The sequence below is a fragment of the Larus michahellis genome, chromosome 6, assembly GCF_964199755.1.
Source record: "Larus michahellis chromosome 6, bLarMic1.1, whole genome shotgun sequence".
Taxonomy (NCBI): domain Eukaryota; kingdom Metazoa; phylum Chordata; class Aves; order Charadriiformes; family Laridae; genus Larus; species Larus michahellis.
In genome coordinates, this window is record NC_133901.1 from 52,342,454 (window position 1) to 52,367,149 (window position 24,696).

Here is a 24,696-nt window from a genome sequence, read left to right on the forward strand (position 1 = left end):
TTTGAACCCCGTCCCGTTCCCCTGGGTCATCAGTTCTGTTTTCAGACCGTTCAGGTCTCTTCTGCACAGGGATGTGACTGGGGAATCCCTCTACAGCATTGCAACTACTCTTACCAACTCATTAAAGAAAACACTAGATAAGCTCAGTCCTGTACATGAAATTTGTAGGAATGCATTTGTTACCTCTCTCCAGCCCCTTCACAGCTTGCTCTCTTTTTAGTCTGTTCCTTTGGAACCTCTCACTTTTATCATGATTTCCACCTGCATTGATTTATTGATAATATTTACTGATGGTGGAGTTTCAAATGTTTCATACAAATCCTGCCAAAAAAACCCTGTCAGGGTACGTGAAAAACAAAACCAGCCATTTTATCAAAACACTACATTATTTCACCCCTGAGGACACCCAGACCATATGAGGCCCCAGCACGATTCTTTTCCGTGTTGTATCAGATGGCTGCTTGATGTCAAACAAGGAAACCACTCTTGGAAAGAGCAGCTGGATCCCATAGCTGCATCCGAGGTGCGTGTCCTAAAGATTAAGCCATGGAATCAGACATAGACTTGCACTGCAGTGTCTCCCCTGCTCCCCCAACACCACCCTGGATCCCCCTTGGTACAGTGGGGAAGCTGCAAGGGGAAGATCCTGCTGCGCCCTGCACATGGCGCGTCTCCCGGGGATGGAGAGGGAAGCTCGAACCGCTGCGGCTGAGGAAGACCCCGCGTCTCCAGCTTCCTTTCTGAAACTGCCAGCTGAAGCCACGTGGTTCTCCTCACCACTTCTGCCTGCTCTTCCAGCTGCTGCGTTTTAAAGAAGACTATCGAGCCCTTTGGTAAGATGGAGGAGGAGATGGAGACCAAGGGAGACGCAGCCTGTGACACCAGGGGCCTCCTAGCCAAGGCGCCAGCCAAGGCACCGCGCGGCCGCTGCCACCTCTCATCCCCAGGACTTTCGGCCATGCAGGGGCTGATCCCAGAACCCCCAGTTCCCAGTTCTGGACCTCGGAGACACCGAACTCGCCGCTACGCCCGACCCGGGGGGGCCGGCGGGGGGTGGTTTTGGCGCCCGGGACGCCCCTCCCCGCCGCGCGGCGCCTCGAGCTCGCGGGAAACGCCCGGACACGGGGCAGTGCGCGAGGCGGGCGGGCCGCGCGCCGGGCAGCAGCGCCCCCTGGCGGCCCCGCCAGAAGCAGCCCCGGGGGGCAGCGGGGCGGCCGCGGGGCAGCCGCTGTAAGCGGGGTGCGAGGCTACCCCCTTTCCAGCGTGAAAAATAGAATAAAAGTAGAAAAAAAACCAAAACCAACGACCCATACTTGCTTGCCTATTTGGCATTGCGTGCTCAGCCCGCGCTGCCGTTCGGCGGTGGGCCGTATTACCTCCTTCGCCCGCGTGAAAAATGCAAAAGGCGTCAGAGTAATGGATCGCCGGTGGCTATCAATACCTGCCTTCATGGCACACCGTACTATGAAGCACACTGCTGCCGAGGCCCCAGTGCTGGTTTCTGGCACCCTCTTGCAAAACCCGGGCAGCCCCGTCCCATCCCAGACCCGACGCAGGCGGCGCGGCCCAGGCTTATTTCTCCCCGATTTCTTTCCTGGGGAGGCGGGAACGGCTCCCTCTCCGCGCATCACCTCTGCACTCGAGGCCCCGTGCATCTCGCTCCTCGCTTAAAGATGGTCTCACAAGGCCGTGGTGCGATCTGCGCGCTCACAAGCCTGGAGCTGGGAAAGCGGAGCAGCTGCTATCCCCGAGCTGGCTGTGTGTTAGCGGGGGGCCAGGACAGCCCCCTGCAAAGGGGCGCATCTACTCGGCCATGGATTCTGCTGCTTGTTCTTCACAGCTCCCGTTCGCCCAAGCGTCGCTCAGATTTACTACACGGAAATTCACAGCGGAACTCAGCTGCTGTCCCTCTTCATCTCCTTGCAACGCCAGTGAAAAACAAGGTTGTTCTGTGAAGATGTCACATATCTTATAGGCCTCCGGAGGCTACAGGCAATTTGGGTGGGCAGATGGCTCTCTTGAAATATGCAATAAAGACTAGGAGTGGGGAGCAATGATACAACATGGCAATTAAAAAATGATGGAGGGGATCAGCAGAGCCTACAGACATTTCCAAGCCACATAAATAATCTAAGGGGCATGGGCTTAATAGCTGAGAACATATGGGTGCTAATCGTGTATTGCTCCACCAGAACGGGAAGAAAAAGCTCCTTGTTCATAGACCTGCCTCTGTCCCAGCTCAGAGGGTCCAGAAATTAACTCTAGGATTGCAAAGCTCAGGACTGTGTGTCCTTTCTCTGCCATCCAGGCGGTGGCCATTCTGACACTAGCTGAATCTCTCACAAACCCCAAATGGAATTACGATACTACACTTATAATATCTTTATATGTTTTGTGGAAGGGATCATCCAGCTTGCAAGAGGCTGTGAGTCTCTCTCTCCTCACGAACTTCCTAATTCCCTTCTTGAGGTGGTGTTCCTTGGATCCTCCATCCCATTTCGCGTGATGCTAGGACATCTCCCTCACCCTGAGGACCAGGGGATCTGGGACCACCTGACCTCAGCGCTTCCCCCTAAATCTGCAGATCTTCCCACTGCCTCTGTGGATGTAGCTGTGCTGCTCTGGCACTTGGCAAGAAGAGGGGAGGAGGGAGAGAGAGAGAAGGCAGCCTGCTTTCAGGCTTCCCCACCCCAAATCAGTGCTGGGAGGCTGCACAGGTAACGCTGCTAAAGAGGAGGGGAGAACAGAGGCATGGGACGGGTAAGCCGTGGACCAGGCAAGCACAAGGAATACAGCCACATTAGTGGCTACTCTTTTGGCATCATTGGGTGCTGCACACGTTTGAGAACTGCAAAACTAGAATAGCAGTGTGAGACTGAAGACTGGTGCAAAACTTCTAAGCCCCAGCAGCAAAGGTAGAGTCCTGAAAGAGACTTGTGCAATATCAGCTCTAATCTGAAGTCAGACAGGTCCAAATTCATCCCTGAAATAATACCTTTAACTTCTACCACAGCTTAATTTGGTCCAGGGCTGCAAGAAAGCTGCTCAGTGGTTTGATTTAATTTCCATCTGATTTCTCTGGAGTGCACCAATTGCTTAGGTGAATGTAGCGTGGTCCTGAAAGCACAGCTCTGGGATAAAATGAACCACCGTCTTACTGGCATGAGAAACACTGATTTAGCTAATGCCATGACCAGAATCAGTCCTCTTTCAACGCAGTACTTTCAAGAGCAAGAAGTTAAGCATGAGAGCAAGACAAGTGCCAGAGAGACCTCAGTTTATCCACAGGAAGGGAACAAGGGTACTTCGTGAGTTAATTTGGGATGCCCAAGGGTAAAGCACATGTGAAATACTGCATACACTCTCTAAGACAGCTGCGCTTTCTCAGTTGGGATCAAGTCATCAGCCAGAGACGTTTCCTATTCTCTCCCAACCACAAGGATAACTGTTTCCTGTGACAAAGGAACCTGCTGTCCTCACCACCAGACCCTATGGTTCTAACACTGATGAATTCTCCTGCGCCTGCGTGGCCTTGTTTGCAGGTGGCCTTTGAGACAAAAGAGTATCAGAGCAAACCAGCACAGCAAGGGACTCCCAGTAAAAATGACCAGGAGGTTAATTTTAGTGAAGTCTTAAAACGTTAGGAATTGCAAGCCTGATTCCTTGAAGCTTGGGTATTTAATGAGCTCACCCTGAGTGGTGATCTCCCCCCCTCTGCTCTGTGCAGCCCTCTGGTTGTTTTATTCAGTTATTTCAAATCCTCCTCTGATGTTAAAGCTTTTGAGACAACTTCATTCAGCTCCTTAACACTCTCAAGCAAGGTCTCCTCTCTGTTTCAGCTTTCAGTTCCTTTGCCACCAATCTTGTCTTTTCCCTAGAATACACTTTAAAAGAGTATTCTTAAAGTTTGCCATCACTTGACCCCGTCTGAGCAATATTACAGTTCCAATTATTCTACGCCACGTAACGCACTGAATTTGCTCCCCATTTCCTTTACCCAGGGCTCTAATGACTTTCCATTTTTTTAAAAAACCTCCCCTGCCTCCCTTCTGAATTATATTTCCCTGCCTCTCCATTTAGATGAATGAATTTTTCTCCTCTGCTCAGTTCTTGTTCTGTAATGAGATATTCTTGCCTGATTTTCTGGTGTCATCCATCCATCCCTCCCAAGACTGTGAAAAAGCATCCTCTTCTGACTGTCTGTATTGTGGTAACACAATGCAATCCCAAAATGTCAGAGAGCATCCTACACATCAGAGACTGGAACCCAGAGGATTTACAGGAAAAAGTAGGATGGCAGGTGGACATTGAGCTTTATTTGCATCGCATCACTTTTGGGTACTTCCATGGTCACTCCCGTGACTCACATGCTGATGGTAATTTGGTTCCTCCTAGCACAGCCCTCTCTGCCCAGCCTCGCCCAGAGGCAGGCCGAGCAACTGAGAAATAATGGCAGTGGTGAAAGAGGAAGGGGGGAAGAGGAAGGAAATTTGGGTTGCACAAGTAGAATGAATGGAAAGGGGCAGACGCACCGTGACGTGGGTGAACAGGCTGGGGATAGCGGAATGTGAAATGGAGGGGGTGGATGACAGGAGAGCAGTCCACGGTGGGAAGGGCGGGGGGGCCTGGAGGAGGACGTGCAGTCCCAGCAGGATGGGCTGAGCAGCAGGGCAGGCACAAGCCTGGCTCTTGAGACTCTTGGGGCTTGGTTTTCAGAGTCAGCAGCTGGAGTTACACCATTTGACACCTCCGTAGCCTCCCGAGGGCACTCAGGTGGATCTTACCAACCCTGCTGCTGCCCTCCTGCCTCCCCACGACCTCCCTCTGTCCTGCTCTGGCAGGCAAGTCACGCTGGTCCTGCCAGCCAGGTACCAGTAACTACTCACCACACAGCTCCAGTTCCTGGGGACCAGCTGAAAAATCCTGTTCCTGGAGTCACAGCTGTGCCATGTGCCGCTGAGCCACCTCTCTGCTCCGCCTGGGAGATGGACACACTTCACGTGGTGGCAGTAAAAGTCTTTCAGAGGAAAATGAGGTTTACAAGAGGGAAGAAGTTATTTTGTAATTAAGTCAAGGTCCCTGAACCCAAGATGAGGAGCACTTTTTAACCAGCAGCCAGATGGCTCTGCAGGCTCTGATCTTTAAACCATCCATCAGCTTTTCATCCCAGAGGCTGTCAGTCAAACAGCAGGCCCTGGAAATTATCTGACCATCTCTCCAGCAGGGTATTTTTGTTCAGAGGTCTTGCTGGTGGGTTTGCAAACTTTATGCAAGTAGCATCATTTATTACAACGAGACTTGCTTCACTAAGGAACATAGGACAGAACATTTTGTTTTGCACAGGAGACACCTCTCTAGGGTTGCACTACGATTTCTTCCCCTTCCTTACCTAAAAGAAAATTTAAAACTAATCACTCCTTAAAAAGAAATATCAATTAAAAGAGTTCCTTTGAGCCCCCTTGCGTCTGTTACAGACACAACTTTCCAGATCTTATATAGTCTTTGGCATTTATGCTTTTGTTACAAGCCTTCTCCGCGCAGCACAGACAGCTGTCGTCCTTGAGCTACTGGTGCTGGAAACCTATTCAGGAGAAACAGAAGAATTCCTGTTCTGAGGCTCGGTCCTGGCACGAAAACACACGCAGCACTGCCATCGTGCTCATGCCATCAGCAAAGAAGGATAAATGCAGCCATCCACCACACCATGCTCACACAAAATTATTTGTCTTCTTCGAGGAGAATCATAGTAACGAGCATCTTCTGCCCTGCACAGAAACCCACGCGTGTGAGAGCGCTGACTCTCTGACTCTGAACGTGAAGCGTTCGTAGCGACACTCAGTGTTGATTCCAGAAGCTCCAGATTTTAAGGCCCACACAGAGGAATCCTCTCTCCCCACCTCCTGCATGGCACAAGCCAGAAAATTCTCCCCACGATTCCTGCGTCTGAGCCCAAAGCACCTGCAGAGTCATATCTTCTCACTGCATCAAAGGAGTTGCCCACTCAATTCTGATGGTTAACAATCCCTTTATCATTATGAATCATTTCAACATCAGATTGTCACGGGACGCTACTCTGCGTTGGTCTGCTACACTGAAGACCCATCAAGTTCCATGTTTAGTCCAGTGAAAGTAACTCACTTTGATCATCTTACTACTGGAGAGCTCACTTTTTCTCTCACATGGGCCTCCAATGCTTTTTCAAACAAAATGGATACTATAATGGTTTTGGTTTGTTCTGTTGTTGTTTTTTTTTTATAGAAACACTTTATTGCTGCAGTCAATAACCCTGTGTATCACACACAAATAACCAATTACAGTTTATGAAACTAAAAATAATTCTTCCAAGTGGTAATACTGAGAAAAATGAACATACAGGAAAGGATACAAAACTATACATTTAAGTTACTAGAAATTCACTAACTAAAAAATTCTGTAGAAGTGTGAAGTGTCTTGTATAAACTATACAACACATGCCAGTGTAAAGTTGTTTAACGTTATACAATTACCTACCTACAAATGTTTTACCTAAATACAAGATCAGCTGCAATTTTTTAAACAGTTATCTTCTATACAAAGACAAGTGCTTTCAGTACTTCATTGGAATATACAGACACTGCAATATCTCAAAACTAAAAATCACAAAATAAAAGGTTCCGCTTAGAAGTTTTCTTTGCATAACTAATGTAACGCTGCAAAAATCCAGCCAGCAATATCCTTGCTTTTGTGTTTGCCCTGTTTCACCCATGTTTGAGATGAATCCAACCCAGAATCACCATCTTCCTTCTCATTGCTGGCCACAATCTCCACCGCAGACTACACCAGAAATCTGTACGTTAACATACCTCAGCTTTAGCAGACATTTGGACCCAGATCCCACTTTGTCATAGACACTTACCCAGCCAAGCACAGGGCGGAAGCAACCGGCTCCCACGCGTGGCCATATCCAGGCACCACAAGTTGCACCCCCCTTCCTTACAGCACCGCCACAAGTGGGCTTGATGCCCTGATCGGCACAGGGGAGAGGCAGAAGCGGGCTTGGGCAGGGAGTTACTATTGCTTCCCAGGATCTCCCAGGCCCAGCACTTCTCTAACCCCTTGCAGACTCAGCGCAACCTTCGTTGAATCCCTCCGTCTGAAGCAAAGCCCATCTCAATGACATTCAACCAGAAGAAGCTGTTCCCAGGTCTGGCCATCTCTTCAGAAAACAGGGCAACATTTTAAACACCACCCCTGCTCCCAAAATACAGGGGTTACAGTTGAAGAAAGTCCTGAGAATTCATAGGAATTTAACATCTCATGATCTCTTAAAGGGGATCAACCTTCTGCAGCACACGCCTGTATTTCTAATATGTTCATAACCTGGCAGACAGACCAAATATGACATGGCAGGGAAATTTCCTTGGCACAGCCGGTGCTTTTTTGGACAGGATTTAAGTCAATAGAATGGGAGTCTGGTCAGATGTCTACAGCATGGGGCATATCAGCAAAGGCTCTGGCAATCTGGGGAAGGGGTCATGGTGGTAGATGGTATTTAAGCCTGTATTCCTTCCTACTTAAATTCTCGTCTCAAAAAAGTCCCAGGTAACCCAAAATAACTTTGGCCAAGGAACAAGGACAAAAAAAAATAATTTCTGACTTTGATTTCAGTCATTTCAAAAGCTGCCAGAAGGAAGTGTTGGAAAGCCTGACCTGACAGGGGGTGGTGACTCCCCTTACTGACAGGAAGGATGGAGCTCACCTGAGCCTGCATCAGCGCCTCACAGCTGGCAGCTGAAAACAAGTCAAGAGAATCTCCTTGAGGAGAAAGAAGGGAAAAGCACCATTCAGCCTTCTCGTGTCCTTTGATGGCACCATGCAGATGCAGAGAACTGCAGCTCCAGAAGTCCACTGTTAACACCAAGCAAGAATCAGCATGAGAAGCGTGACCAGTATAAACAAAAACCCCTGACAGATGGATCTCTTCTGCAGCCCTCCTGGTACGAGCACTCCTAAGCAGTGTAAAGAGTTTAAATATTAGGCCTTAACTTTCATTCAGAAAAGACCTGCTGGGAGAGGGAATGGTTAGCAGCAACACTGGCTAAAACAGTTTCATCTGCAAATATTTTTTCCCAGATGATTTCGCTGGAGATGATTTTTCTTCCCAAGTTAAGATACACAGGGCACAGCAAAAAACGTCAGTATCCTGAATAATACACTGAACACTACCTGGCCTGTGCCACATGGAGCTTCCAAAACACCAAATGAGATTTCACAATGTTTCACCAAGAATCATTTATGACAGTGATTGAGACAGTACCAGCACGTTACACAATGTTGTATCGGCACTTGTCAGAACATTGGTCAGATAGCAGTGCCTCTCAGATGTGAGCTGGAGAACAAGCAGGCTTCATAGCACAACTTGTCCATTTTAATTTCACCTACTGGCCACCGATCGGATGAGAATGTGCACAGCATCAGTCAGCAGCTGATTCTGTGCATCTTGCAGCTGTAACATGAGCATCTCGCAGCCACGCAAGTCTTGTGCACTTGGGCATTTCAGAAGAACACGATGACAGTGTGCAAGACCTGATATTTAACCCACCTGAGTTTATCTAGTACATCTTTTCACAGAACAAAATAGAAAACAAGACAGTGTATTATCTGGGTTCTCAGAAGAGGATCACCCACAGCAGAGTTCAGGAAAGGGCCCCAGTAATTGCACTTTAAATTATGGCAGGTATAGGCAACAAACTCTACATGCGGATGGTCATGAAGTCTGCTGCCCCGATACTAGCAGGGTACGCAGGGTTTGTCTGCCTGTATCACCTAAGCACGGGACGTCCTGACACCTAGCATGGGACACAAACCCATGCCAGCACAGCTTTGCTAGGACTGCCTAGAGGTCTGGGTATTTTCAAACATCTCAAGAACAAGGTACCGTGTTGTTCATGAAGGTCACAGCCAGTGAGTTTCAAGCATGAGATCACGCAGAGGCATGCGTGCACACACACGCTTTTCCTCTACCAGCTCTTAGAAACCACTGGTGTGCGTTGCCTTACCATAGGTCCTTCTCTGCCTTCTTTTAAAAGATTAATTTAAAGATAAATTAATATTACATTTTAATAATAAAAAAAAAAAAATCACAGATCTCTTATTGTTATTCTTTGGGAAGCCTTAAAGCAACTACTTTTATTACAAAAAAAAAACCTTCCTCAATGAAAGTTGTACTGGAAAAAGACCACATAAAACCTGAACCAGAGCTGGGGATTTAGTTCAGTATCTCCACACGTAAATAGACGCTTTTACCTAACTCAAAAGTCCAGGCAACTCCTACTGTGCACAGAGACCAACCAGAAGATTATCATTGACTTTACAGCGAGTTAGATGGGGCTCATCAAGCCGAGAAAGTCAGCTTTCAGATGCAGAGGCCTCATGTGCTGACTTTTTGTGGGGCTTTGTTTCCACTCCAGTCGCACTCAGACTTTGGTTAAACGAGGGTCTGAAGCCGGACAGGGGTTCAGTGATGCAGACTGGTCAAACGAATTAACTGCAGACACCCCAGGCTTTGGGCAGCTCTGTCTGAAGCCCTGCAAACAGATTTTAAAGCTGTCCCTCTCTTTTCATTGAGGCTGACTGAATAAAAAGCCAGTCCCAACCCCAAAAGCACAGACAGAACAATTCTCTACCACGTAATGCATCACATCAGGACTAAAACCAGGCAGGTATTTTAAAACTCATCCACTTACTGCAATATTTACTTCCTAGACCATGAGGTCAGCGTCTCCTCTGACAACATCAAATTCTTGGTTAATTCACACATGACACAGCACTAAAGAAGGAAAACCAATTTCAGCTGTATTGACTACGTATCTTTTTTTCCATAACAGCTCACATTTTTACCAATATAGCAACAAACCCTTTGCCAATGGTTTGTAATGAAAGTTACATCAGGTATATATGCGCAGGTGTGCTGATGGTCTGACCTGCCAAAAAAAAAAAAAAAAAAAAAAAAAGAAGCAAACCCAATCCCCGAAACAGAGCATCGAAACCATTACGCACTGAAAACAAACACTGTACACGTCCACCACTCCCCACACACAAGTCACAAGTGCAATGTCCTTTGAAAAAAAATTGTTTCTCAAAGGAAACCCAAAGAGGCAGAGTTTTTTTAGTGTTATGTTTAGTAAGATCATGTGGGCATGTGTTGGAAACCACAGGTTGGATTTTTTTTTAATTTTTTTTCTTTTTATAAGGCAAGAGGTTTACGTTCCAGAAGAATATATGGGGTAAAGAATGAAGAAATGTTTCGAAAATGACACATTCTTTCAAGTTTCATTCTCATTTGACATACATATTACAAAATAAAGATTTTTAAAAGTGCTATATGCTTTGTAAGTCTCATCACAATATGTAAAGCGAGATTTTACACCTGCTGCCTAAGACAAAATGTTAGTGGCAGTGTTAGCGGTAGATTAGATTCTAGCGCTCTCATTTCCCTCAGTGTCTGGGACAACCTCCTTCATCACGCTTAAAGAACAGACAAACAAACAACAAAACCCCACTCTACACATATTCCAGAATCATTTAGAGTCATCTCCTAAAGTAACAGACTCCATGAAGCTGATGACAGTTCACTAGCGGCTTGCTTGGTACCAAAACCCAAGGCTCGTTCTACCCAGTATCCTGTGGCTCTTTGATCAGCCAGTACGAGAGACAACACGTTGAGAGGTATGCAACCATGATGACGTTGACAGATATGCCAAAGTGATTTAAAAAAAATCCAACAAAAAAAAAAAAAAACAAATGTAAAAAAATTCATCCGCCAGCCCTCAGCTGTTAGCCGATTTTAAAAAGGTAGAGCAGTTTGCCGTAAACAAAGATATTTTAAATCTTCAAGGACATACAGAAACCCCCCTCCCACCAAGCAATCAGACGTGAAGGATTTCTGCAGCACAGTCTTCTGGCTCTGTGTAATGTGAAGAGTTTGTCTCTGAATGGTGAACCCCAAGCATTTCTTTGCTTTCGAAGTTTGGCTCCATTAGTGCAGGTTTTTCAAAAATATTCTTTTTGCTAGTTTCCGGACAGTTTTGAACATATATTACTCGGTTATAAGCTTTAAGTCTCTTCCACAGCTGTACGTACACTTTGCATTGTACATACATGAACAGAAGTCCTCCAGTGAACCCAATAGCCACAACTACCAGCTTAGTCCAAAATGGCCACTCTAGAATCCCTGGAAGAAAGAAAATTAAAAAGGAAAAAGAAAAAGAACTGTGTCAGTATTGGCTAGATCTCTCAAAAACATGCTTTAAGGAAACTGTCACAGAGTTTGGTCCATGCAAACTATTCTGCCATTTTTCCTGGTTTGCCTTCCCCGCCCCCCGCCGGCCCCAGCCCCCTTCAAGTCAAACACATGCGGACTTCTACTTCACATATCACGTCTATTCTCACCCACAAGGGAAAACAAAACAATGGATCCTCTGTGCTGCACAAGGGCTCAGCCACAACCACAGACAGAGTCAAGGCAATAGCCAGCAATAAGTTTAGGTCCTTTTACACTTGTTTTTAAATGAAAATTGGATCAGATTATGAAAGGGATTCTGTGGCATGGTTTCCACTTCATAGGAGGAGACTGAAAGTCAGTGACCCAAGAAGTCTGTTCCACTCTGTGATCACACAGTACATGGCGTCATAGTCTTTAAACTCAAAAGGGAACGACTGTTACCATCTAGCTTGACGTGTTCTTTATGCAGACCAGACAATTTTAGCTGCATCAGACCCAGTAACTTGTAGTTGAACTAGAGCATCTCTTCTGACACAAAACTGCAACTGTTGGAGATGCTGAAGCATTCTGGCAAGTTTACCCTCCCTATTAAAAATTACTACCATTACTTTTCCTGAACTTCTCTAGCTTGAACTTTTAGATATTGGATCTTGTTACATCTCTATCAACTACTTTTAAATGAGAGACTATTCACTTTACACATCTTCTGCTTCCATAGGTCCTGTACCCACCCAGTTTCTCTCCTCTTTAAAGGTAAGCAGCATCACAAGATAGCTATGAAACAATGCTGAATCACCCACTATCAGGTTTCTCAGAGAATAAAATCACAGCCTCCCAAGCGTTCAAAGTGTTTACCAAGATACAGGACAGTGTTCTTTTGGAAATACATGGCAGCGTGGGAGGAACGAAAATATTTCAGTCCCAAAATACAGAGGGCAATGCAATGTGACTACTGATGAAATCCCACTCGTGATTAATACCTGAACCTCTGATTCACAGGTGAGCTATCTGATGCCACCTGTAGGCAGTGACAGCGTATAGTTGCCCCTGTGGAGACATGAATGTATACCCACACACGCTCCCCACACACCCCCAGCTCATTACAGCACTCCCCAGATTCAATATCCAAGTGAAGGGACCAAAGGCAGCATTGTAACAAGTATTAAATATTCACACTAAACCTCCCATTCACATTGATCTGATATATTTCTTGGCTAAAATAACCTGTAGAGAATAAATCTTTGAAAGCATACGCTTTTCATTATCATACAGTAACCTTACACTGAACGGAAGAGATGGGGTTGGATGGAACAGAAATGGAAAGATTTCCTTCAAAGCAGCTTCCTGACTGAAGTCACAAACACTCAAACTACAACCCAAATGAGAAACGTTCAGTTTGAAGCGCGATGCTGCTCTGAAGAGACTGTAACAGCCCTGTGGATTTGCAGGTTTATTGATGCGCAGCTACCTCCCCAGATTGACGCTCTTCAATCACCAGCAAAACATCTTCCATCTGCATGTCTAGCTGGTGCCCAATACTCTGTGAGCCAGGACTGCTTGCCTTCTAATGGCTCCTCACCAAAGGGGCAGACAGCCCGGCCCTTCTACCCCCACCCTCAGGGACAGCTCAGCTGCCCAAGAAACAGTTCGGTGACAGCTGCCAAGTTTGCAGCCCAGCACACACAGGTAAACGGATCTCAATTTGTTAAGTTTACAACTGGCATACTAAAGAAAACCTACTATTCAAGAAGGGAAGACTTCCCTGCAGTGGGGTGGCAGCTGCTACGTGAATCTCACCTCAGTTGCATCAACTGGAGTCCTAAGAATCGACCTGAATTTCTTCTGCTTCAGGCACAACCACTCATCAACATTTCTCCAGCCTAACATGGCCCTCACTGGAACCTTGTGCTAACCCACCTCACAGATGACCAGATAGAAAGAAAACCCTGCTTACCCTGATTTATCTCTAAGATTTGGATTTAGGTTCCTCTTACTACTTCTCTTTTTAAGAGCTGTTCTGGTTTTGCTCAGTTAAAAGGTAGCCATAGCAGCAAACAAATGCTTACATCCTTATCTGCTCAGTAAGTGTTCCAATTCAAAACTGAATTAGCTAAGGCAGTGCAATTTTGTTTCTGGCTACAGTGGATTAGCTCTCATATCTGTGCATTTCACAAGTGCAAAGTAAATTGACTTGAAATAGACTTTAAAAGCACCCACAGATGAATTTACACTGATTTAACTAAATCATTTTAGAACTGTGCTTTTAAAGCAGCCCAACCTCAGGCTAAAGCTGACTAGTCTAAGTATAAGCATTACCTGCAGACTCATGCTCCGCATCCTCTCTGCATTCAGGATAAATAATTATTCCAAGAGAATAAGTGGGAAGAGAAGCAAGTAACATACCAGTAGTCTGTCCCTGTTTAATCTCTTCAGCGGTCCTGTCTATCAGGACATAGAGAGACCACACGACGCAGGTGATGGCAATGATATGGAATGTTACAGAGCACACGATCTTCCTCCTCTCGCTGGCTGTCATCTGCAGCTTCTCCCACTGGCAAGAAACCCAAAAGCAGAGCAAGAGATTAGGTGTTTACTGCAGTTACTGGAGAGTATAAAAAGAGAACATTGAAAAGACCAAAAACCAGGCAGGCAATCAGTTTCCTCCTAACATGGATTTTAAAAGGCAGACGGCACTATTGCTCCGAGCACAGCACGTGCGTGTCGGCGGGCAGCTCACCCTGCTGTGATGGGAGCGGTCCTGGCGCTGGAGGGGACCTCCAGTGCTCAGCTCCGCTCCGCAGCCTCGGCACAATGTCATCGCACCCTGCTCGCCCAGGCAGGCACAGCTCCGCCACAGAGACATCCCAACGCCTTGTGCAGCGCAAGCAAGGCTGCTCCTTCCTGCGTTCCCCACCGAGCAGCGGGTACCCACAGCCACTGCCGAGCATCGTGAGTGGCAAAGGGTACCGTGGCTCAGGCAGGCATTCCATAAAACACCGCAGTAAGACTGGTACGTGGTCCAATTGACCAGTGCGTGCAAGACATCTCACGCTGAGCTCTGTCAGAGTCAAGGCTGCTCAGCGCTCAGCTCAAGGCTGCTCTGTTCTCACCTCCGACCTTGGGGTTTCATTCAATCTTCACGTATATTTAACACTACTTACAACAGCGACACGCGTATTTTATTTTCAAGTGCACTTAAATACATGTGCCCAGAGAATATACAGTAGAACTGGGATGACAGCTTTTGCAAGTGTGAGGATGCAGCAAATTAAATCCCCAGACCTGCGTCTATCGATAATGTTTATACAGCTCAAATAGAAACCACAAAGCCAGGTTGCTGTCATTTAGGAAAGATACAAAGAAAATAGACAATTATTATAAATGCTTCTAATATGCAAGGAATTGTTCAAAAACAGCTTTTATTTTTTTTACCTGAGACAGCCAGAAGTTTTTTTAATAATTTTTTTTTGGCAATTTCCCCTATGTATATGATGAAAGCTTTTGCATGTAGGTTACACCCCCCTCATTGTATCTGCTTGGAACAGAGAGTTAAGATAGGCTTTTCTCACACTTTCACAAAATATATGCTGGGGCACATAAGCTTCTCATACATACCTATGTGCTTCTAGAGAGATGTGTTTGATGTCTCCTAGAATAATTTGTAGAAAAAGAGGCCTTTGAAATGGAGGAATAATGTGGAAGAAAGTGAGGAGGACCTGACTGGTACGATTGAGATCCCCGATTATGTTGAATTATTGTTTACAGTGCTACAAATACAGAATGGCTGAACCCTCAAACAGAGACTTTGTGATCCTCTCTGTCCTGCCAACGAACAACCTCTTTGGCCATTCCAAGCCACACCTCCAGTTCTGTGGGCATCCAAATCTCGTCATGGCACAAGAACTGAAGACTTCCAGCAATGACATGCTAAGACTCACGTCATACTAGAAAGCTGTACTCTTTCAATCTTCTTAGAAAAAGACTGGACAAAATATTCCCTTTGGACGTTGTGTTTTAAGCAGAAAATTGCTTTTGCATCTAAACAAAGGTGTTTACTTTTGATATAGAAAGTATAAATTAATTTATTTATTTTGTCAAAATGTAAGGATGTGAAATCTATTTGTGAATGCTCTTCCACAGCCATGAGGACTTGTGTTCTGATTAATTTATATTTCTCCTTTCTGTTCCACAGCTCGAGCTCCTCCACTGGACAGTCTCTCATGTGAACTGCTGGCTCCACAGCCACCAAACCAACCCAGACCATCACATCTCGTCAAGAGACACGACTGCACAGCAAAAGAGAAGATATTCTCCAAACTATGCACAGGCCCAGAGAGGAAACTAGAATCTATAGGTCCCTGCTGCATTATTCCGATGACACAGCACGTGGCATTTCCCAATTACAACAGTCAGCATTTCTGGGTTTCTGAAGTGTTGTTAAAACAAAAAATTCAGCAGAAAACTTAGATTTCATGCCTTCTTTTTTCCCACGGAAATTTTAAAACAAAGCATCCCTCTCCTGTCTCCCCTCGTCTTCACTAAAACTGTGACCCGTTTTCTTTCTCATCCTCTTCCCTTGGTAACTTGGTGTTTGAACAGACCAATGCACTGTGCTGTGATACAACCTTAAAATGCTGAGGATGTTTAATTCCATTTCCACCCCACAGACGAGCACAAGCCCTATTATTTGTCCCATCCTGTTCATAATCACCAGTTCCAGACTGTTTCCTCCTGACTGACAGGATGCTATAAACCCTGGGTTGAAGATACAGAGGCAGCTCATCTTCTGGCTGCGGCTGAACCTCTACAAGACTCTTTAGATACATTTGAGAGGTAAATTCCTTCTGTTTATGGCTCTGTCCCTACCTCCTGGCATCTGGCCTCTTTCCCACAGATGACCTGTTCAGATATAACTAGTGATGCTGAGCGACTCATTTCTGAAGGTGCCCAACAGCGTTTTCTCACAGGGCACAAACATTCAGAAAATGTTTCCCACCCACTCCAGGCAGAGAAAGCACAGAAAAAACAGCAGCCAATTGCCAACTATAGCAACTCCTTTCACTTGGGATTCTCTAGAGTAACTCCTTTCATGTCCTATGGCTGGGCTGTGCAAAGTATAAGTCTGTGCAGATAACAGAGCCTATGATGGTCAATACTGCAGCTCAGAGGTACAACGCTCTGCACCAAGGCGCTACCAAGGGAAAATCTGCAGTTCTCTAGAAGGCAACAATTCACCGCAGTCATAAGCAGAAGTTGTCCTATCAACCAGATATGCTAAGCTATATACTTTGCAGATTGTACATCTCCATAAAAAAATAAGAAATGTTTGAAATCTGCTCTATTTTCTGCTAGAAGTCACTTTTAGGAATTGGACAAGTTCTCGTAACAGATTTTGGATGGCTGCAGCACGGACATCCCACTCTACATGATTTAGGCTCATCATAATTGAATTTAATGTTTCTCATTTATTCTAGTTCCAGACTGAGGTTATTGTTATTAACCTCTTCCACTTTGGTAGACGTGGCAAGATTTGTCTGTGCTAAGAGTATCAGTGACTTCCATCTCAAAATCCTGATGGTAAGCATCAATTGAAATTGAAAGCCCGGAGGATGTGGGAAAACAAAAAGAATACAAGTGCAAAACTGGCCTTACAATACAAGTAGCATTTAAGCACCTATACTTTATGCCACCAGACTTATGAAAGGTACTTGCTATAAAACAGAAATGCAGGTTCTAGCAACCTGAAATACTAAAACCTAGTCAATCACAGTCTAAGAAAAGGAAAAAATGAAAACATATTTATTGGTGAACCTTCTTCTACTTACACTGTAATAATTTCGCTAAGAGTTTTGCTCCTTTAAAAAGAAAAAAAGCTCTAACTTTTAATTTACACATTAATTTACAAATTACACTCAGAAAGTGTGATTTAAAGTAAGTTTAACCTGAAATCCTCTTATTTTCAAGTGAACTTAAAAGCCGTGTGGATCTCAGGGCAGCAAACTAAAGCAGGTAACAGTAATAGAAAACTCTGTATTTTTTTTAAAAAAAGTGGATAACTGCAGAGCAAATACTGTTGTGCATCAGCTCTAAAAATGTAATTGTAAAGAAAAAAATCAGGTTGCTGCACACACATAGGTATACCTGTGTGTGTATATACATCCATCGACAAGCAGAGAGCTGCTGGGCTACACAGCAAACTCTCAGAGCTGGATTCCACTGATGTTGAATTTGCCAGGCTGGGTGTTCATGGAAGTCCTTTGGCCCCTATACAAAACTGACCAGGCTTTCTGAGGAGCCACAGAAACATGATAAATAGACGTGGGGTGCTGCGGGCTCACGGGGAGGGACTGCCTGTTTTCCCAGTGGATCTGTGCTTAAAAAAAGAAAAAAAAAGCATTTCCTCAGGGAAGCAGGTCTTGTGCCTACCTTTCGCAAAGGCTTCAGTTTTGTCTCCATGATGAACTCGTACTTGCACAGTTCACAGCATCGCGTATCTGAGCTCTTGATCCACTGCTGCAGGCAGGCTTGGTGCACAAAATGAAGACTTCCCGTGCAGTGACAGGGCGTAATCAAAGGGCTCTCATCATCTCCTTCACAGTGACATATCCTGAATGAGAAGCAAAGCTGCTCATTAGGAGAGGAGAGGAAGCAGAAAGGATGTGGAAGAGGCATGTAATATCTGTGATCACACACGGCTGTCCACTGAGGATCCTGAGACATACATATCAAAGGACTGTGTTCCATAAAGGAGCTAAAACTAAAGAACTCCATCGCTGCGCAAGCACATACACAGGCACAAAATAATTGAGCACAGACACTGCTAACTAGACAGCTGCTTTCTAACAGATGAGGCGGACACACAGAGCCTGACAGAAATGCAGCATCCAAAAGAAAAAAAAAGGGTAAGAAATGACAACGCTTCATCTAGAACAATAGCACTTAACTGAAAACAGCATTTAAACAGATCAGACAGCACTTCCCAAGACAAAATATGCACAGAGAGGTACAGCTACTCATGGATTACAATCTGAAACAGAAGATAAAACAAAATTCCCAAACCAATGGCAAAACAGCCCACCCCAGTATTATGAAGAGTTAATTTAGACAGCCCGGATTTTGCACAAGAGAAGTGATTATTTCTGTTGCCAATTGCTGAGAGACAGATCCACACTGCAAAGCTACAGCACCAAACTTCCCCAAAATACACCTACTCTAAATGGACTGATGGTTTTGCTCTCCAATTCTTACTTCGCAAGAGCTGCTAAGGAAGCATCAGCTCTGCAAAATGCTCCATTTCCCTCACGGCCTAACTGTGCAGACAGCAAGGACACCCAATACAGTGTTACTAACAGGTGCTGGCATTTGATTTCCAGCTTCAATTTATACACAGCCCTTGGGTTGCATCAAACATCAAGTCCTTCTAACCATGTAGAAGAGGTCGCGAATTGAAAGGGGGATGGTAAGGAGCTCAGGGAATGAATCTGTTACTAAGCATATGTGAAGTACATCCTGGCACGCTGCCATCCCTGTCTATTACTGAAATCTCTTACTGATGTGTACCATCTTGCCTCTTGCGACCTTGCTGATAGCTGGCAAGTGGAAATGAAGGAGTGGGTGGATTACAACAGCGTCTTGTTGATGACAAGCCAGTACGGAACTAGATTTTGCTGGTAATGAGGGGGAGAAATCAAATAATATTGGCAAGTAGTAACAAAGCCATCTTCAGAAAGTGCTGTCAGGGAGGAGGAAGATTAGGGTAGTAAAATGCTAGGTGGAGGGATGGAACATGTGCTCCTGTACTTGGTGACTCCTGCTCCTCAGCCGCATTTTGGTGCTGGGATGGGACACACCTGCAGACAAGTCACCATGAAGACAGTCCAGAGCTGGCTGCTCCCACCACCTGTGCAGATGATTAATCCTCTTTAGATGGACCTCACACTATGGACATCACACAGGCCCACCACTAACACCTGGTGCTCAGATCCCCCTTTCAACTAAGGCATCCAGAAAGCCCTTTACAAATAAAAGAGTGTGGTGAGATACAAACTGTGAGGAAAAGATCAATAAAACCCCCACCTGAAGCTATATTGACCTGACTTGAGAAGCAATTCTCAAACAGCCTGTTTTCCTCCTGACTCCCCACCCTCTGACCAAACCAGCAGTGACTGTCAGGACAACATGTTGCTCATTAAAAGCAAAGACATGTTCAGCTTGATCTTTAATACGCAGAGCTGATTCTCTCATGATATTCCCCAGTTTGGGCACTGATAAGAGAAAAATACCATCTCAGAAGCCCAAACCCAAAACACATCGCAAGAGAATTTATTTGACTCCAAAGGAAATGCTTTTGCTTAGTAGCCTTGTTAAGTGCATCAGAGGGACGCAGGACAGCGGAGGGAAGGCTGCATGCTGCAAATCGCACATATTAAAGCAAGGTGACAGGGTGACAGAACAGACAGAAACAGCACAAAGGCAGGGGGAAAGCAGAACGGTCACCACCGCACATGGGAGGGCTTGAAGGTAGGCGGTTCTCTGGTAAACCAACCTGCAGGTATCTCCCGATGTGGACACAGGGGAGAGAGGGGGGAATTTTTCTGAGAGGGGGGAAGGGCAGTCAAGGTCACTGTCCCTCTCAAAGGAACAGAGCGGCGCCCGCTGCTCTTTTGTTTTCAATTTCACTGAGATGCTGTCCTCAAAGACGTCATCGTCTCCCATATCATCCGAGCAGAAGTCCGTGCTTTCCACCAGCACGCTGGAGGATTTCTCAGCTTGGAAGTGACTGGAGTAGCTCTCCAGTTCGTGGAACTTATGCAGGCTGCTAGTGCTGGAGGTGTGGGAGAAGGAAAAAAGGTAACGCAGCAGTTTTTTGCTCCTTGTGGTGTCATAGTCCACTTTGTCCTCCAGCAAGGGGATATGCACAGCGCTGTGGTTCTCTGCTCCTCTCGATGCACTCGAGTAGTTGGAAAGGGAAGGGATGTAGGAGTGCTTAGAATTGCTAAAAGAAAGAGGCCTGAGATTTAGCGACTTCCTCTCTTTAAGATGAAATTTGTTAATCCTTAAACACTGCTCTTGAGTCGGGATCAATTTGCCTTCCGAGCGTGTTCGCTCCACATAGTCAAAGCACTCGCTGGTGCTCTGCGCCTTCTGGTCCACGTCATTGAGGGACTTGGAGAATTTCAGGGCGCGGGTGGGCTTTACGTTCTTAGCAGACCCGAGTGCCTGGCCCCGATCCTGCCCACGGGAGTTTCTCTTTGCTGCATGTAACGTGTCCTGACAGATTACTGTCACAGTGACCCCTTGTGTCAGAGGGCTCTGGCAGTGAGGATTTTTCAAGACAACAGCGGACTGCACTGGACTGTGATGACAACACTCAGAAAACACTGCACTGGAACTGCATGCAGAACAGTGGAATAAAAGCACAGAAAGTAAAAAACAATTACATAAGAGAACACATATAATTAAAAGTGAAGAAATGAGAATTACGGCTAGTGAGGGAATGGCAAACATAGCAGGGGCCAAACAGTCAGTGGGATTCAACGAAGCAGTGTTAGACAGCAGTCGAGTCAAATGAATGGGACGCTTCAAAATGGGAACCCCACATCGCTTACTTTCCCATACGCGTGCTTTTTCAGTTTTGGTTTTGCTTAATTTCAACCTCATACGGGCCTCACTGTAGCCATGCAAACACCACACTTTACCTGCAGATGTCCTGGTTGGATGGTGTAACAGAAGTCCGAGAGAAGCTATGAGGGGCAGAGATAGAGGTTGGACTTCCAGCCTGCAGTGAAATTAAAACAAACAAACAGAAATCAAGTCACTAGTCGGAAGAGTTTGGTATGCACAGCCATCGCCCTCAGGGTTAAACAGCATGTGGAGCCAGGTATCACCCTGTATCAGATATTCCAGGGCTAGCTGCAAGGAGGAAGTGGCTTTACTGTAAAATGCTGAAATGGGAGGTCACACAGCCTCTTCCTTGGAAAAGTAATAATCGGAACAGAAACGTTTTCCCCCAAGGTCAAATGCGGCCATCTCTGGCGCGGAACCTGCCAGCTGTCAAACATTGCACAAAACAATAGCTCAGGAAATGAGCAATGCTACAGTAATTAGAATAATTAGATGGAGGTGTGTGTATAGACTAGTCGGAATTTAGCTTCCTCATAATAGCTAATCCTTCCACTTCTAATGATGTCAAGAGATTAAAGGCTTGGGTGGTGTTCTTTTTTTTCCACACGACAGAACCGTCAGTAATTCAAGTAACTCAGACACTATTTGGGGCTTATTTTCTGTACTAGCATATGCACATGAGCACCATCTGCCAAACCAGACCATTCCCTGAAGTACTCTTTGTACTTTGCGAGGCCTTTCATCCTGACAGGGTCTCCCACCTGCTCGGAGCAGAGGTGCGGCAGCCGTCACATTCGTGAGACCCAACGGGAGCGCACTGAGAAATAGAACAACTCAAGAATTCAGCTGCACTAACTCAAAAAGATAAAGCTAAGCTCTTGGCATACTTACCACTTAACAGACAAGCCTCTAAAATCAATATGGTAAGAACGATCATTGCCTCAGAGTTGGGACTCGATGGGCTATTATTATAGGCCTTTTCTGCTGCTATATTCTGTAGGTCACTAACAGAAACTTCTCGACTCTTCCCAGAGGTTTTGGTGGAGGAGGAGACCAGCGTTGATAACCTCGTAACAGAGAATCTTTAAACCTGGTTCTCCCATGTTCCACAGCTGTTGGACAGGCTGTGCCGCTCACCCACCCCTGCGAAACGCCGCTTGCATTTCAGAATTCAAATAAAGGTTTACAGCTCTTTTGATCTGCAAAGCAAAGCCTGAACCCCAGGAAGGAACAATGCAACCAGCAGAACAACAGAAGTGTCAACACCACAGAGCTGGGCCTGGCAAGTGCACCAAGCCGGACCAGGAGACACCTCTGGTTGTGAAGGCGTGCTGCCGCAGAAGCACGTGGTGCCCAGGCCTGCGCTCCAGCTTGAGACGCCGGGGCTACCTCAGTCATCACTGTTTTGGTGATCTCTGGTCATGGTGCAACACACACGCACACTGTATCTGTCTCAGGTCTCTCCAATTCTATATACTTCATTTATTAAAAGCCCCTATGGTATATATAAACAAGGCTGCTACAGGCTTTTACACTCTCACAGCAAAAAGCAAGGTCCCTTGTCACACAACATACTCTCCTTTCTTTGCGAGAGAAGATGGGTATACTAGGACACACACGCTCCTTTATAAATACAGATACAACCGTCATCTTCCAATATACAGGACTCATCTGTTAAGGTTTTGTTTCCCCAGCCAACAGCACTCCAGTGAGCACTCTATCTGGCCTCACGCTGGGATGTCTCAGGTGCACCGAGCCTGAAAAAACAGGTATCCGTTTACAGCTGGGTCTGCGAGGGCCGAGGGCAAACACACACCTCCTGATCTGTAGGAAGGCACTGTAACTTATTTCCCATCCTACCCAGCTAGATACATGCATAGAACAAAAACCAAGAGAATAACCTTAGGTGAGTCATTTTATGACTGTTACAAATTGAAGACCAATTATTGGCTTTATCCTGGAAACTATGGTTCTTCCCATTTTACACCACTTGCACATGCTAATGATGTATGTTGCTGATTATACAGTGAGGTGAATTCAGGTATTACTTGGAAATTTGCTCTGTATTTGATGCTTAACATCTAAAAGCAGGTACATCTCTGACTTCAAATCCTATCTTTTAAAATGAGTTTGTGCAGTAATTACTTTTTTTTTAAAGAAATACTGACAAGTTAGTGAAAGACCTGACACACTATAATCTGCTGCTATAATTATGCAAAAGAAAATTAATAAGATTTAAATAATGAACTATTTAAAAAGACATATTTAGCAATCTTCTAAAAACAAACTATTGAACCAGTAAAACAGCATGTTGCATTCTGCCATGGAAACAGCCATACTTAGTTGGAACCAAAGACACAAATCAATTAATAAATCTGTCTCAGGTTTTGTGTTATGAGCAAATCACAGAAGGGTAACCTGCTTAGAATGAATCCAATCTCTCTACCCCTTCACTTTACCAATGAAGCTTTTTTGAAAAAAAACAAAAACAAAAAAAAACAGAATATATGATATGACTGTCTAATAGCAGAGGAGTAGATTTAATGATCCAAAATTTCCCTTCCGAAACCATGTTACTGGTTTCTTGATCCAATTGCCTGGCATCAAGACAGTGACAAAGTCTCACCACTTGGGAAATCAAGAGTCTGGGACAAACAAGAACTTGTGGAATTTCATTTGCATTTCAAGCCTGCTATTCCATTTCTGGATGCCAGCACTGTTCAGGACAGCTTGCAAAACCCCCACATCTCAGGCACATTTCCTCCTCTCTTCCTGCTTCAATACGGGAGGTCCTTTGCTCCGTCTTCATACATAATGCAAATGCAACCAAAACATGAACAGAAGTTAACACACTTGGAAAGGCACCACAAAGCGGAACAACAAAACAGTGGAGGAAGTTACGGCCCACCCTCGGTTTAAGCTAACGTAAGCTGTGGCTACCACCAAAAGCCATGGCTCAATGAGCTTCTCGTCTCTCAGTCTGTCCTCCTTTCCTCCCATGCTTTTTGATCGTGAAACTATTTACACAGCTGCATTCCAAATCAGATTAGGATAGTGAGGTGAGGTAAAACTAACCACTTCTTTTACTGAGCTTGTTTAATGCCAGTCACTTCCCTAGCTTCAGCTGCCGGAAGAACATCGGTCGGTTAGGGCAACGAGCCTCTAACAGTGAGGCACAACCCACTGACAAGAGAAGAGCATCGTAGAATGCAGGCTGCTGCCAAGAGCCCAAGAAGTAAATTCTGCCAGTCCTAGAAGCAGAGATGCACGCAGCTGACGCTCACCAATCCACACAGCTCACCTGGGTTTACTGACTCAGATACAGCAGCTATCAGGCAGAGAGGTGCCTCAGAAAAGAAGAAACCTGGCAGCCTTGGGCCAGAACACGGCAAAGAGGCAACATGATCGGTGAATGCAACAGAGAGGTGGACTCAGCTAGTCTGGAGCTCTGATGTTGCTCCCACGCACGGCTCAGCTCTGAAGAGGCTGGGAAAATAAGCAATCAAAGCCTTCACCACTCTGTAGCTTCTTGTACACACACCACCCTTAATGCCCCACCAGCGGCACTTGTGGTTGGACTTACTACTTACAGTGGTGACAACAGTTATAGGCTTTAAAGCACTCCTTGTCACAGGGTTTCTGCCACGGTCATTACGTGGTGAGTGACCTAAGCCTCAACCCTTCTAACTCCGGAATCACTCGCTGAACCTCTGTGGACTTTCATGCCCTTCGCATGGAAGAATATCATCACCTCCAATGACAAGCCCTAGGAGCTATGTGCTAGCGACTTACCCTGTACAGCCAGACAG

The 24,696-nt window shown here is 45.6% G+C and overlaps 1 protein-coding gene across 8 annotated transcripts in view; it reads right to left on the reverse strand.

The window, feature by feature from the left end:
• Positions 1-10,295: 10,295 nt before the first annotated feature.
• Positions 10,296-24,696, reverse strand: part of MARCHF8 (membrane associated ring-CH-type finger 8) — a 116,799-nt gene continuing 102,398 nt past the window's right edge. For 6 of the 8 annotated variants that reach the window (XM_074590054.1, XM_074590051.1, XM_074590052.1 and 3 more), the window contains 5 exons: positions 20,962-21,041; positions 19,809-20,654; positions 17,690-17,870; positions 13,667-13,814; positions 10,296-11,212 (listed from right to left, as the gene is read on the reverse strand). In XM_074590054.1, coding sequence (XP_074446155.1) covers positions 10,908-11,212; positions 13,667-13,814; positions 17,690-17,870; positions 19,809-20,654; positions 20,962-21,041 — 1,560 coding nt within the window. In that variant the 3' untranslated portion in view covers positions 10,296-10,907. The remainder of the gene's footprint in view (positions 11,213-13,666; positions 13,815-17,689; positions 17,871-19,808; positions 20,655-20,961; positions 21,042-24,696) is intronic. The other 2 variants (XM_074590058.1, XM_074590059.1) reach the window with 1 other exon arrangement.